We start from the raw sequence: 13550 nt of genomic DNA on the forward strand, positions 1-13550 counted from the left end.
GTATGTGACGACTGGAATGAGGGACCCGTCCCTTTGACAGGAAGGATCCGCTGGCTCCAAGAAACCAAAATCCCATAGACTTCTACAGAGAAATAAACGGCTGTTACTCAGTCATCCTATTAGTCAGAAGAACCGTTCTTGGTCTGATGTTCTTGACAATCCTCATGGATTCTAGGTAATTTTTCAAGTTATAAACTGACCAATGAGACACCTCAAGGTGGAGCCTGCTGGCCCCCAAATCCAGTGGTCAAAGATTTTCTGTAGCTCGCTTTGTGGTTGTCGTAGAAACTCGGACCAATCCCTGGTTACTGATGACGTCAGGCTCCAACGTGGCAGCATCTGTGTTGTGAAAAAATGTCTGAATTGACTTCATTTGGTTGGAGCTGGAACCGTTTGCTATGAATAATGTCACACTCGGTCAGTCCAGTTCTCCTTTACAGTCTGGACCTGCTGCTGTTTGTGTCAGAAAGTGACGGAGGACGTTCTCCTTTCACATCTTCTAGCAGACTTCCTGTTTCCAGCAAAGTATCCCAACATCATCACACTACCACCGCCGTGCTTAAATGCTGATATCCTAAAGTGTTTTGAAGTTGAGTCATGGCATGTTAAATTTAAAATGAAAAACTCTTTTTTGGGTGTTTAAATTAACCTGATTTAATTATCTGAATCATGAAATATTGAATTTTAAGGTGGGGAAACACCAAAGGTCAGAAATCTTAAAAAACTCAGGAGATGTCCTCTCAGTGCCCTACCCGCCAATTTTAACTGCACCCCCTTAGTGCACACACCCTTTACCCCTCAAAATATACACTCCAATACAGACACAGATACATGCACACACACACACACACACACACACATGCATTTTGCAAGAAAGGTGGGACCTTGGACCATCTGTCCCCTACCCCATCCCTGGTAGGGGGTACTGGGTCCTTGGCAACGGCAGCCGTGTTCCCTGGGTGCTGGCTTTCTGGGGCCGGCCGCCCTCTCTCCACGCAGGGAGAGGGATCCCTGATCTCTCTGGCAAGACCAAGAGCTGGGGATTACATCACATCTGAGCCTGGGGGTGTGGGCTCTGGTCCTTGCCCCTCAGTGCTGGGCCTCACTAAATTTCCAACTGTGGGTGAGCCTGGTTAGGCCATGTTTACAACACCTCTTGTGGACCACCTCTTCCCCTGGGTGTCCTCCTCATGGGCGGGGATGGCTGGCCCCTGCCTTGCTCCTTCCTGGACTAACTGTGGGCCGGGTGGGTGGCTTCCTGGAACGTAGGGCGGGTCTCCCTTGGGGGGATCCTGGCTTGCACCTGGGGTTGGGGTGGAGGGATGCCCAGAACTCCCGGGTGGTGATGGGGTGCTCGTCTGGGGCTGTGGGGACTCTTCTGGGGGGGGGCCTTGCGTTGAGCCTCCCGGCGTGGCGGGGGGCTGCACTCCTTGTTGGGCTGGAGCTGCACTCTCTTTCCCCCATGCCTCCCTGCTCTCTGGCTCTGGGGGCCCCGCAGCGGTCCTGCTGGCCCTGGCCTGGGTGGCAGATGTGATCACCCGGGGGCGGTTGATCTCTATCTGCTGCCGTGCGGGTGTTGGGGGGTTCCTGGCTGCCACTGCTGCTGCTGCATTGGGGCTCTTGGTGTGGGGATGACTGGACATTCACCTGAGCACAGGTGTTAGCTCACCTTTGAACAAATAGTTTGCATGACTGAATGAAATATTTCACACTAGTTGGTTTGAATGCATAAGTATGAGTGTGTGAACAATATCTGTGTTGTGTAAATTTTAACATGTGAACATTTTTTGAGCCAACAGGTGTGTTTATAACACACCTGTTGGCTCAAAATAGATAGACCTATAATACATAGACCTATAATACATCTGAACCTCACTGTTATGAGTATAACCATCCAGAAAAACGTGTTGCTTTATGCTGCTTCATGGTTTAACCCCCCCTTCATATAATCACCCTCCTAACCCCCCCCCCCCCCCCCCCCCCAACATCCCTCTCTCTTTTCCCTTCTTCCCTTTTCCGTCCGGTCCAACACAAAAGATTTTCAAATATGATTAAAATGAATAAAGTTTGGGCTCGATTACAAGAGGGGTTTATTCAGACATACCTCTGGTTTGCCAGAAGATTCATAACCCCTGTCGTTAAAGTAAAATATGTCCAACACAAGAGGCCTTCAGCTCTCATCAGTTTGCCCAGATGTTGGACAGGACAAGTTAAAAAAAATTAAAAAAATAAAATCTTTAAAAACTCCAGTTTTCTGACGTGAAGCCATGTGGTCTGAGTCTCTGCACAACAGGCTCCCTCTCAGCTCTGGTCATACGGCGAAGCACAAAGCCCATCTTTGTCCCCCCCTATTCTTGTCCCCCCCAGCATCAACACAAGCTCTGTTCTTCAAATGTCAGAACGTCCTAGTTACAGCGTCTCCTCGGATCATCTGACCTCTGACCAAAACGCCACCGACTGCCTACTACGCCGCCTCCACATTACTGGGATGCTCACAATTTAGCATGCTTCCATTCCCAGAAGATGGATCTTAACTTAACCTGGCAACCTCAGTGACTTCATGAGACTGGGATTGTTTGTTCTCTGTGGTGAATCAATGGAAAACGGGAACTTGCTCCTGTGGAGTTGGATGTCGTCTGCGGCGTGACCTGGGCATTAGACACGGTTTCCACATGAAGAAGCTTCACGGTTTGCAGATCTTTTGACTTTTCTTTGAAGGCCACAATGAAACGCTTAACGAAGCACAGAAATTGATGGTGGAAGGATGAAGAATGGGTCTAACTTTCATGATGGTAGGACTTTATCAGGCACCACCTGCTGCCGAGGGCTGATGACTTTCCATGGTTGTTCTTGAGTTTCTGCAGTTTTCTACTGAAGCTCTGATGATTTCCTCTCAGATTAAAAAAACCCAAAGAAGGTTTCTGATGTTCTTCTTTGTCATAAGTTCTGGATTGTTGAGATGCGATGCAGCTTCAGAGACCCTCCCCTCAACAGCGAGACGAGAAGTTCCTTCCAGACTCCTGGTTCTACTGAAAGCATCACGTCTGACACTGAAGGGATGAAGAAGTTCTAATCCAGAAACCAGCCGATGGTCTACAGCTTCTCTGTGAATCTTCTTCCTCCTGAAGGATCAAGTCTAAAATCTGCTTTATTTTTCATTTTGGTTTCCAGTGGAAGGATCCGGATCTTCTCGGAACGCCTCCGCTGTGGTTTGTTAGAACGTTTCTCAGCAAAAGAATCTGCTGCTTTCAAGTGGAAAACGCCAGACGACAGACTCAGACACCATGTAAGTCTTTGATTGAGGCTTTTTTTTCTTTGGTGGGGGATTTAGACCCACAGTGACTCTGATGCGACAAAAAACAGTCACAAATTTGAGAAATGTAAGATATATTTTAATGAATAAACTACAGTGACATTGTTTTTATTGCTCTGAACTCCTGCTAAATCCCTCTACAAAGCCATGAACATTTACTGTAAAATGTCAACCTCCAATGCTTCTCCTAAAGTTAAAAGTTGGGATTCTGAAGAAAATCTTCATGAAGCGTCTCTGAAAGAATATTTGATCCCAAACGGACCTCCGACGTTCTTTCTCCTTTTCTAAAATTATTTCCCGTCACATCATCTCGCAGCTGAGATGTAGAAAAAAGGTTTAAATGTATAAATATCCTGCAGTTTGTGTCCTTATCAAAAAATCTGCATTTGCGACAGAAAATGTTTGTTGGATTTAGTTTTTGTTGATTTTTTTGTTTTGTCTAAGTTCCTTCACAAAGTCTACAAGTGCCAAAGTGTCCATGAACATAAAAGAAAGAGCGTCCATAACGATAAATGTATGGAAACAAAAACAGAAAATACAGAAATGTACATAAAACAAATGAAACCAGTTTATCCTCATAAGGAAACAAGAAAAATGGAATCAAACGATTGAACTAAAAGTGTCTTCAGATCTTCAGGATCCTTTAAAAATCTCCTTCAATGCATATTTTCGATTTATGACATTTTTAACTCAGTAAAGCTCAAATAAATAAATATGGTAAAATAAAATGCTGTTTTGATCAATTTTTAATATTTGGATTCACACAGCTGTTATCTCTGAAAAACTATTATTGATGCTTTCAGTCATGAAGATTATCATCTTTTCAATATTACGTATTTTTCTGTCATCTTGGATGAAAGTTGTGTTTTTTTTTAAGGTGGAAATGTTTGCAGCAGGTGAGTGAGGAGAGACCTACCGGGCGGAGAGGAGGTCAGCTGAGTCTGAGGAGCCGTGGACGGAGGAGGAGGTGTTGGAAGGAGCTCAGATCCACTCCCTGCAGTGACAGGCATGCGGGGGGGGGGCTGCAGTGCAGCTCTTTCCCCGAAATGAAAACCACCCATCTGATCCGCTCTCCTCCAGCCTTTTGGGACTTTTTGAATCTGCTGATGGTTTTGGCGGAGCTGCAGTTTGTCCCCAAATGTTTGGTTGCTTTCATAACAGACAGAGGAAGCCGTTCCTGAAGAGAAAACATTCAGGGCGATGAAGGAGAATCTTCATCGACAGCTTCTAAAACTCCTTCAACTCTTACAAAAGCGCTCCTGAACGCTCCATCTTTCCAGATGTTTTTGTCATAAATGTTCTTATAAAAATGAATTGTTCTTCTTAAAAGTTGTTAAATTGATCTTTGCAGACGATTTAATTTGATTTATTTTTTCGTGGAGTTGGTTTATAAAACAGAAAACCCTAAATACTTCCTAGTTTTGAGCAGAATCTGGTGTTTTAGCAAAGCTCAAGCAACAAAAACAATAAAAGAATAGAAACGTTTAAATAAAACCATCAAAACTATAAGGAGACATAAGAAAGCACACAGTTTATTTAATTTGTTAACCCACTGAAGTCAGATCCAAGTGTTTTCAGACATTTTTCTTTTCTTGTAAGAGAACCAAAACAATCCGCGCAGAGTGATGACGTCACGGTGATGTCTTTCAAAACCAATTTTTTTCGCGCACAAAAAATGTCCCCCCTTCTTTCACCGTCGCAGCGATGCACTACCGCATTATTTAAATGGTTAAATAATGAATGTTATTAAAGAAAAAAAATTGTTGAATTTTTTTCATGAAGTAGCGAGTCCATCAGTGTTTGAGAATCTTTCCTTACAGTTTGTTTTCATTAAAATGTGATAAAATAATAACCTGCTTCAAGTAAATAACACAATAGTCTAGATTCAGTGAATATGTACAGCTGCCAAACTTAAAAATTTTAAATGATATTTAATAAACATGGGAAGTGTAAGAAATAAAAAATGCATTTGAATTGAGGAAGGAATACTGTCCCTCCCTGCTTTCCGTAGCGTTCAAACAACATGGCGTCACATGAGAAAGCGGCTGACTTTGTTTCCACACGTTATGACATGTATTCTCTTTTAATGGAGACATTTTAAGGCTGTCGGTCATCCTGTGAAGTCTTTACGGTCAATCTCCAGCGGGGGTTCGGTTAGGAGTGAATGTTATCCGCCCCGGTGGTTCGGTTGCTGACGCGGCCCGCAGAACCCGTCCTGTCTGGCCATCATCATCCTCATGATGATGATGACGGAGGCGGAGGAGCTGCGTCCCGTCCCCCGAGAGCGGGCCATCCTGGAGAGCTTCTTCACGCAGCTGGGAATGCTGTCGTTCGACCGGGCCAAGGACTACGTGGAGAAGGAGAAGGACCTGAGCCGGAGCGCCGGGCCCATGTGGGGCGCGCTGCTGGCGGCTCTGGCTCACCTGTCCGCCGCGGAGAAGGTTTACCACCACATGACCTTCCTGGGACAGAAGATCGGTAATTCTGACCTTTAGTTCACCCTATTTTAAAAATTATGATGAAAAAACGCATGTAAATCTGCATTGATTTGGTGACAGTTTCTGACTTTGAACCTACAACAGCAGCTCTGTTTTACTAAACTAAAGAGCTGCCTCCACGACCGAGCAACTCCACGTTATAATGTACGTGAATATTTAATGCTAAATTAAAATACCAATCCAAGATGACAGAAAACGGGATTTTTACATAATTTCCATCAAAAACGAATCAACTTCCGCTTTAAAAACATTAAGGTCCCTTGGCATAAAACAAATTTTTTTTATTTGTTTTTAATAATAAAAATTAATAAGCCCAATAACAAGCAACAAACAGAAGGTTACGAGTTTAAAAATGTGGATTTTTTGTATAAATAAGACCAGATATTACATTTACAAACACTAAAAATGATTACAAAAATGTTATTGTGTTTTTACAGAGGTAATTGCCATAAAAGTACTGAATCTTCCACAAAATAATCCAATCAAAATCAAAAAACGTAATTTAACACCAGTGTTTTTCTACAGATTGAGTTGAAGTTGACCTTTTCAGTCAAAACCATTAAAAAGTGATAATTTGGATTTATTTTTTATTTTGTTTGAAGGTCTTATTCGTAAATGTTTTATAAAACTAACCCCCTTGAAAGTAAATGTTTCTTGTTCGAGCGTCTGCAGAAATAATAAATGAGCAGCAGCAGTTCCAGCTTTACAACACTAGAGGGAGCTGCTGCACCAGAGTCACGTCTTGCTCTCCTCTGCAGGCGGTCAGTCCTTCTTCAGCCGCAAAGACTCCATCCGCACCGTCTACACCTCCCTCTACAACGAGCTTAAGAAGGTGGTGACCATGGGGCGCCACGGCCAGCCGGCCTCCTCCTCCTCTTCCTTGTCTTTGTCATACCTGGAGGACCTGCTGTCTCACCTGTCCGAGCAGCTCTGCCACTTCACCCAAGCGCGCATGGAAATGGCCGACCTGTACGAGAAGCTGCACTCGCTGGGCAGCCAGAAAAGCGTCAACTCGGAGGAGCTGGTCGCCACGCTGGAGGTCATCCTGCACAAGTACAGCTCCAAGTGGGTATCCGAGTATTTCTACTCCTCCGTGTTTTCGTCAAACACACGTGGACAAACATTCACGTGTTTTAACTTTGCGAATAATCCTGACAATTCTTCTTCCTGCCTTGAGCAAAGATTACACTGCCGCCACATACTCAAAAACAACCAAAAAATTTGCACGTGCCTGGAGAAAACGACTTAGACACAGTGAACGATGACGCACTTTGATGACATCACAACAGGAGGACATTCACGGATTCAAGGAGTATTTATTGCCATTTTCAGTGAACTGAGCAGTTTCACAGAATAGGAATTTGCTGCGGTGCAAATATGTGACATAAAATACTTAAGATTAGAAAAAATGAACAAAAAAAGACTGGTCAGACCAATAAAAAGAAATAAAAACCATAACCATCCAAACTAATGAACGGGGGCTGAAATGGCTTACGGGGCTCAAAACTGTTCTAAAATCCACTAACGAAACCAAAACATGCGTGTCGGGGATTTACAAATGAGGTTTAGAAATTAAATTAAATTAAATTAAATTTTGTTAAAGTGATTTTGACAAAATTTCGCACACACCACCACCAGCTTAAGTCTACAACCAAAGTTTCTTTAACCTCGTGAAGAGGTCGCCATCTTGATTTTAAACAAAAAGGAAAAAAAATCCCCTTTAGTAGTGTTTGTAGATTTTGAACGCCGTAAGTGTGGCGAGGTCACTAAAGGGATGTTTTCCTGTCGCTCGCATCCTTTTTTTTACCAGAATATTTTGAAAGTTTAAAATCTGAATTGTTGCCTCAAGCTGAATGAAATGATGTAGCACAGGACATGTCCATATTAGGAATGTGGGCGGGGTTTACAAAAAACCTCAGTTTCTGAGGGTGGGTCAAAATGGGTGGAGCCAGCGGGCCATACAACGCCGCCTGTAGCTTTACATGTTTTGTATTTAGGCATTTATCCGTCATTTTATGTGAAATGTAGGTTTTGGAGCAGCAGAAATAACAGAAAGCTGCACATTCAGGCTGCTCCTCTGAGACGAGCTGAACAGCACCACCCTCCACTGCTCCACCGTGCAGCGGCAGAATCTAAATCCTACAGAAGGCTGGGGGAAGCAAAGGCGGAGCTGCTTTCAGAGACTCCTCATGGTCTCAACCGTCTCCTGAAGGACTGTTTGTCTTCTGCCTCTTCTCTTCCTGCAGGTTTCATCACCCCATCCTGGGCCGAGTGGAGGAGAGCTTCCAGACGGAGGTGGACGTGGTGACGCAGCTGCTGCGCTGCCAGGCTCAGGTGTCGGAGTGGCGCTTCCTGCCCGCCCTGCTCAGCCTCCACGGCGCCCAGTCCAAGCTGGTGGCGTGGGGTCAGCTGTTCCAGCGGCAGAAAGAGACGCGTAAGCTCCTTTTCGGCGGCCAGTCGCAGAAGACTGCGCAGCCGCCTCACCTGTACACGTGGCTGCAGCGCTTCCAGGCGGCGCTGCTCGCCAAGTTCAGCTTCTACTTCCACGAAGCTCTGAGCCGCCAGACGACGCCGGCCGACATGAGGGCGCTGACGGCCCGCACGGCGCCGGACTACCACGGGAAGATCTGCGCCTTTATCCGAAAACACGACGCCAGCAACGTTTCGCTTGTGTTTGACAACCGCGGCTCGGAGAGCTTCCAGGGTCACGGCTACCACCACCCGCACTCGTATCGAGAGGCGCCGAAGGGCGTGGACCAGTTCCCCGCCATCGTGTCGCTGCCGTCAGAGCAGCCGTCCACGCACTGGCCAAACGTCATCATGATGATGGGCGATCACGCCGCGGAGCTCAACACTTTGGACAAGGTGGTGCACTTTTATGACGACAAAGTCCAGAGCACGTACTACCTGACGCGGCCCGAGCCGCACTTCACGCTGGTGGTCATCTTCGACGGCAGGAAGTCGGAGAAGGACGTGCAGATCGCCGCTTTCCTGCAGGAGATCAGCGGCTCTCTGAGGAACTCCAAACCCTTCAGCAGCCTCAAACCGGGGTCAAAGGGTTGAGCGCGGCGCCACCTGCTGGTCACATGCAGACTTTCTTTTACTTTTATCTTTTTTCCTAAACAGAATTTTTTTTCTTGAAAGCTTTGATCTGAAAATGGTTTAAATTTTTAACAGTTTTAATTGTTTATTTGTAATAAAAACCAAATGTTTATTAAAGCTGTTTAATTTTTTTACTTTCATTACGATGCTGCCCGTTTGTGTGAGTGGTGTGTTCGCTTCCTGTTGTTTAACTTAAAACTCTGCATTTCAGCTGCATTTATTGACTGGTGATGCATTCATGGACCAACTCTTGAACGAGCCATTCTAGTGCTGTTTAACTTTAGGCACATTCTTCGGTCACATTAGCTGACGAGTTCATAGACTGCAGTGCAGAAAACGGTACGTTCGTGAACTCTTCAACACTGTTATACTTTTCTTCCAACATTGAACTGCTCCATGTAAACAATGGTGCGTTCAAAGACCGGTGCTTGTGAACTGATGTAGCAGAGCGTTCCTAGGAGGAAAACTACAGTGATGAGTTTACTGATACTCCATTACAGTGAATTTTTGAGTATTTGTCAAAATGATGCGTTCGCAATTTTCGATTCAAGATGATAGAAATTGCACTATTTTAATAGTGATGCATTCACTGTCTTTTACCTCCAAACTTCCGTCATTTCATCTGCGTTTACTAACTGGTGATACGTTCATGGGCCAACACCCAAACCAGTTTTTGTAGTGCTGTTCAGGAGTCGTAAACTTTATGCTTGGTTCAAACTGATGGGTTTGTTGACTGCAGCGCAGAAAATGATGTGTTCATGAACTCATCAACACAATTGGACTAACTTTTGAAAAGGAGTTCCAGTAGTAAGGCGCTTACCTAAACAATGATGCGTTCAAAGACGGGTGGCTGTGAGCTCTTGGAGCTCTTGCTTAGAGAAAAACTAAGCGATGAGACACGTTTACAGACATCCCAATGAAGTAAATCTTTGAAAACACTGGATGATGCGTTCACTTGTTCCTCTGCTTTTAATGGTGATGCATTCACCTGCTGGTTCAGAGGAGTTCAGGTTCTTTTTGTCTAAAATTGTCCAACTAAAGATTTTTCAACTTTGACCGTGAGAGCATTTCAACACTGATGCCTTCAGGGACACAGAGGAACAAAACGATCGAATTTCAATGACTTGAATGCTAATTTATTGGGTTTATTTATATTATAAATACAACACATTGATACAATCCATTTGGCTATATGAGCTCAGCTTCCTGAAGCCTGGTGTTCAAATACAGCAACACTAACAGACAAGAACTGTTTTCCGTTATCATCAAACACAAACCTCCCGTCGTTTAAGATGCACCAACATGTGATGATGCTACATGCCAAGTACACAATCCTATACATCAAAGTGCAATGTCACAATGGGTTAATGCTAAGATTCATAATTCAGTAATCTACTAAACACTTCATGATTATTTCATTCGGAGTGCTGCTGCTCTTCGTTCAGGACATGCGGATGTGGATTCACGACTCCCAAAAAAGACAGATTTAAAAAAAAAAGGCACTTTCACATTCGTTCACACACACACACGCTGGTTTCTATATCTCTATGGGGACACACTTTTTTTAGAAGGCATCCTTAATACCTTAACTTTTATATAAATGATCATAGCTGAAAGTAAAAACAACCCACACTTTTTACAGTTCATTTAAGTCTAAACCCTTAAAGGATTAATGAGCTCGAGGACTTCAGCTCACTACTACTCAGTTCCTGGTCCCCATTATGATATAAAAATGCACACACTCATGTCTTTATATAGTTGTGTTTTCAAATACCACATTAAGTTCCACTCATCTTTATCCTTTTTTAGGTGTAACAAATCACAGGTTTCAGTGAAATACAATGAAATTGTCATTTTTTTGTTTTAATTTGGCACATTAATAGCAGTGTTATCATTGTGTCCATATAAGGTGTGGTAACCCTAATCAACAAACTGCTGATTGTGTCTTATACTAGCGCTAGTATGCTTTCTTAGCTCCAGATTAGGAGAAACAACTTCTAACTGACTTTTATTTTGAATGTTTTCCTTTCATATATTTCACATTTCATTGTTGAATTTAAATATTGTCATTTGAGATAACTTGGTGTCAATGTCCAATAATTGCTGGTAAAACATAGCTAAAGACATTAGCATTAACAAGAAATGTTAGCCAAATTAGCATGCTATGTTAGCTCCAGCTACAGCAAAAAAACCAAGCACGACTGCTCTGTAATACACAAGCCATATTATACAGAGGTAGGGGTAGTCTTGGGTCAGAGGTGGAGCGGTCAACCTCAGATTGGAAGTTTACGTATGCGGTTCCCACCATGTTCCAAAGTGTTCTCGGCCAAGATGCTGAACCCCACATTGCTCCTGGTGGCTATAGTTTGGCGCCGGTGTAAGTGTGTGAATGTGTGTGTGCATGGGTGAATGGGACTGCGACTGAAAAACACCTTGGGCCTTCAAGGAAGGTAGAAAAAGGTCATCCCCAAAAACCGAATCGCTGCGTTTTGGTCCTCACAACTATATAAAGACATGAACACACAGATGCTCACCCATGGCCCAGCTCAGCACATCATGTGCAGTTTTCTTCATCACACTCACAGCCCGGTGGGGGGCCACATTCAGTGTGCTGTTCAAGTCTTTTTTTTTTCTTCTTTTTTTTGGGGCGTATTCACACAAAGCCCCACCCTGTTAGCTTATTGTGATTTAAGGTTAACTAGTGTAACAAGCAGGTAAACCTTTATTTTGGCACACATAAAAGTGTCATGCTTCTTGCACTTGTGCCATCGTCCCAACTTGCACTCGCGTGTTCTGGCACTCAAGGCAGGCATGAATTATCTATGGTCTATCACTATTTTAGTGGTTCTGCACTTACAACGGAACAGAACAAAGGGTAGGCAGGCAGGATCCGCACACACTCGTTACCCACTCGCACAAACGACAACTAAATCATACATCCCCTCTGTCCCAGAAAAAGCTTTCCCCTCCAGTTTGAAGCTTTATTCTGGACACCCCCACCCTCGAAAAACACAGAAAAAGGCTGTTAAACAGTGAGCAGTCTGCTCACGAACATTCAGTAAGATGGCTGAACAGTCGTTAAAAGCTGGAAACATTCATTAAAAACCTGGACGTTGGTCAAATGAGTTTTCTGTCACTGACGACCTCAAGAGGCGTTTGAGGACTGAGTGAGCTTAGCAGCGGAACCGAGTGAAAAAAGAACAGAAAAGTCATTGTAAGCCACAAAAATGTCGTCGGACCGCCGGAGCCGTTGCGTTTAGCGACCCACTCTCGGTGGAGACGGCAGCCAATCGGTGATAGGTCCTTTAGCTAGAGCAAGTCTATCTTCATGACAGTATATCCAACATTCATGTCACTGAATCTACATTTACTGGAGCTGGCGGCTCTCTCCTAGAGGACAGGAAGCTCCGCCCCCTGTTTTGTTTAACAGCGGTTCTTTTAGCTATCCTTGGATAATGCTTTAATACATGGAGAAAGTAAACTCCTACACACCAAGTACACACCAACCTAACGACACATATACCATGGCATATCATATCATGTCATAGATTAAATTTTATTACTACATTAAAAGCCTTTTCGTCTTTCCTACCGTTTCTACCCTCATGTTGATTAGAACCAGTACCCTGATCTCCTCTTCTGGCCCATTTTTGGCCCGGGTAGGCCTGATTTGGCCCTTTTGCTGGCCGGGTTTGACTCACATGGTGCAGGATTTGTCTACAGGCGGGGGCAGAGGTGGGGTGCTGCTCTTAGGTGGTACAATAGGTTTGGGCCTCAGTGCAGGGGGGCGCAGCGGAGTCCCAATGCGGGAAGCTGCCACAGGTTTGAAGGATCCCAAGGCATCAGGCGATGGGTTGGCCGGTCTGGGAGGTCCAGGTGGGGGTCCGGGAAGTGGACTAATAGGACTCATAGGACTGAGAGGGCTCGGGGTGCCGGGAGTCCCAGGGGTACCAGGAGTTCCTGGGGTGCCAGGGGTTCCAGGCGTGCCGGGGGTGCTGGGAGTACTGTGGGGACTGGGAGACTCGGAGGAGCAGGTGGTCACTGGACCGTTCTTCACCTGCTCCAGAGTATCCAGAACCACATCTGGGGCGGGCCGACACCCCTGCCGCTCCAGCTGCCTCAGCTCACCAAGAGCCACCGTCACCGTCTCCTCGATGTCCTGTGAGGGAGGGGGGGCATCATTTTCAGTATTTTTTCCACACAGATTCACTGGGATTATAATAACAAACCAGCCTTTTTAATATACATTTCTGAGTACTCGTACATAAAAGTTATTGACTTTTTAAGTTAATTAAAAACATTATAATTAACCAGGCAGGTATGCCCAGTTTAGTTAGTCTGTTTAGTTAAAGTTTAGTATTATCCTATTGAATTCTATGTATTTATGATCCTTTTTGATTGTATGTTTACCTTACAATTACCGGTACGAACCCCATTGAGACGACTGTTGTTGTGAATTTGAGCTATATAAATAAAATTTATTTGAACCATAAGGTAGATAGAATACAAATTAAAAGCTTTGTATACTTCACTTTCTCATTAAATTATTACAACAGTGTCTCCACTAATTAGTGAGATATTTGAAAATCATCTGACTGTTTATTTGTTTAATACGACAGAGCTTTAGGCCCAGTTTA

At 44.3% G+C, this 13550-nt stretch overlaps 2 protein-coding genes across 8 annotated transcripts in view; one reads left to right on the forward strand and one right to left on the reverse strand.

The window, feature by feature from the left end:
• Positions 1-2397: 2397 nt before the first annotated feature.
• c23h12orf66 (chromosome 23 C12orf66 homolog) lies at positions 2398-9047 on the forward strand. 6 transcript variants are annotated; one of them, XM_011491322.3, is made up of 5 exons: positions 2398-3091; positions 3172-3286; positions 4191-5791; positions 6570-6876; positions 8058-8874. In XM_011491322.3, the coding sequence occupies exons 3-5, from the start codon at positions 5551-5553 to the stop codon at positions 8872-8874; spliced, it is 1365 nt and encodes a 454-aa protein (XP_011489624.1). In that variant the 5' UTR covers positions 2398-3091; positions 3172-3286; positions 4191-5550. The 6 variants fall into 6 exon arrangements, with proteins under 6 accessions (XP_011489624.1, XP_011489623.1, XP_020569746.1 ...); XM_011491321.3 differs by having other exon boundaries at positions 2398-2792; positions 2945-3286; XM_020714087.2 differs by having other exon boundaries at positions 2398-2688; positions 2945-3286.
• Positions 9048-10027: 980 nt separating this feature from the next.
• The window catches only part of srgap1 (SLIT-ROBO Rho GTPase activating protein 1), a 34065-nt gene continuing 30542 nt past the window's right edge, over positions 10028-13550 (reverse strand). For both annotated transcript variants that reach the window (XM_020714085.2, XM_020714086.2), the window contains exon 23: positions 10028-13072. In XM_020714085.2, the coding sequence (XP_020569744.1) occupies positions 12611-13072 (462 nt within the window). In that variant the 3' untranslated portion in view covers positions 10028-12610. The remainder of the gene's footprint in view (positions 13073-13550) is intronic.

The sequence above is a fragment of the Oryzias latipes genome, chromosome 23, assembly GCF_002234675.1.
Source record: "Oryzias latipes chromosome 23, ASM223467v1".
In the NCBI taxonomy this organism is placed as follows: Eukaryota; Metazoa; Chordata; class Actinopteri; order Beloniformes; family Adrianichthyidae; genus Oryzias; species Oryzias latipes.

Excerpts from the sequence above, each read along its gene's own strand:
- c23h12orf66 (XM_004083235.4), top strand. The coding sequence starts at position 5,551 with ATGATGATGATGACGGAGGCGGAGGAGCTGCGTCCCGTCCCCCGAGAG. Across the intron at positions 5,792-6,569 it reads CTTCCTGGGACAGAAGATCG|GCGGTCAGTCCTTCTTCAGC; the intron begins GTAATTCTGACC and ends TCTCCTCTGCAG. Across the intron at positions 6,877-8,057 it reads CTGCACAAGTACAGCTCCAA|GTTTCATCACCCCATCCTGG; the intron begins GTGGGTATCCGA and ends CTCTTCCTGCAG.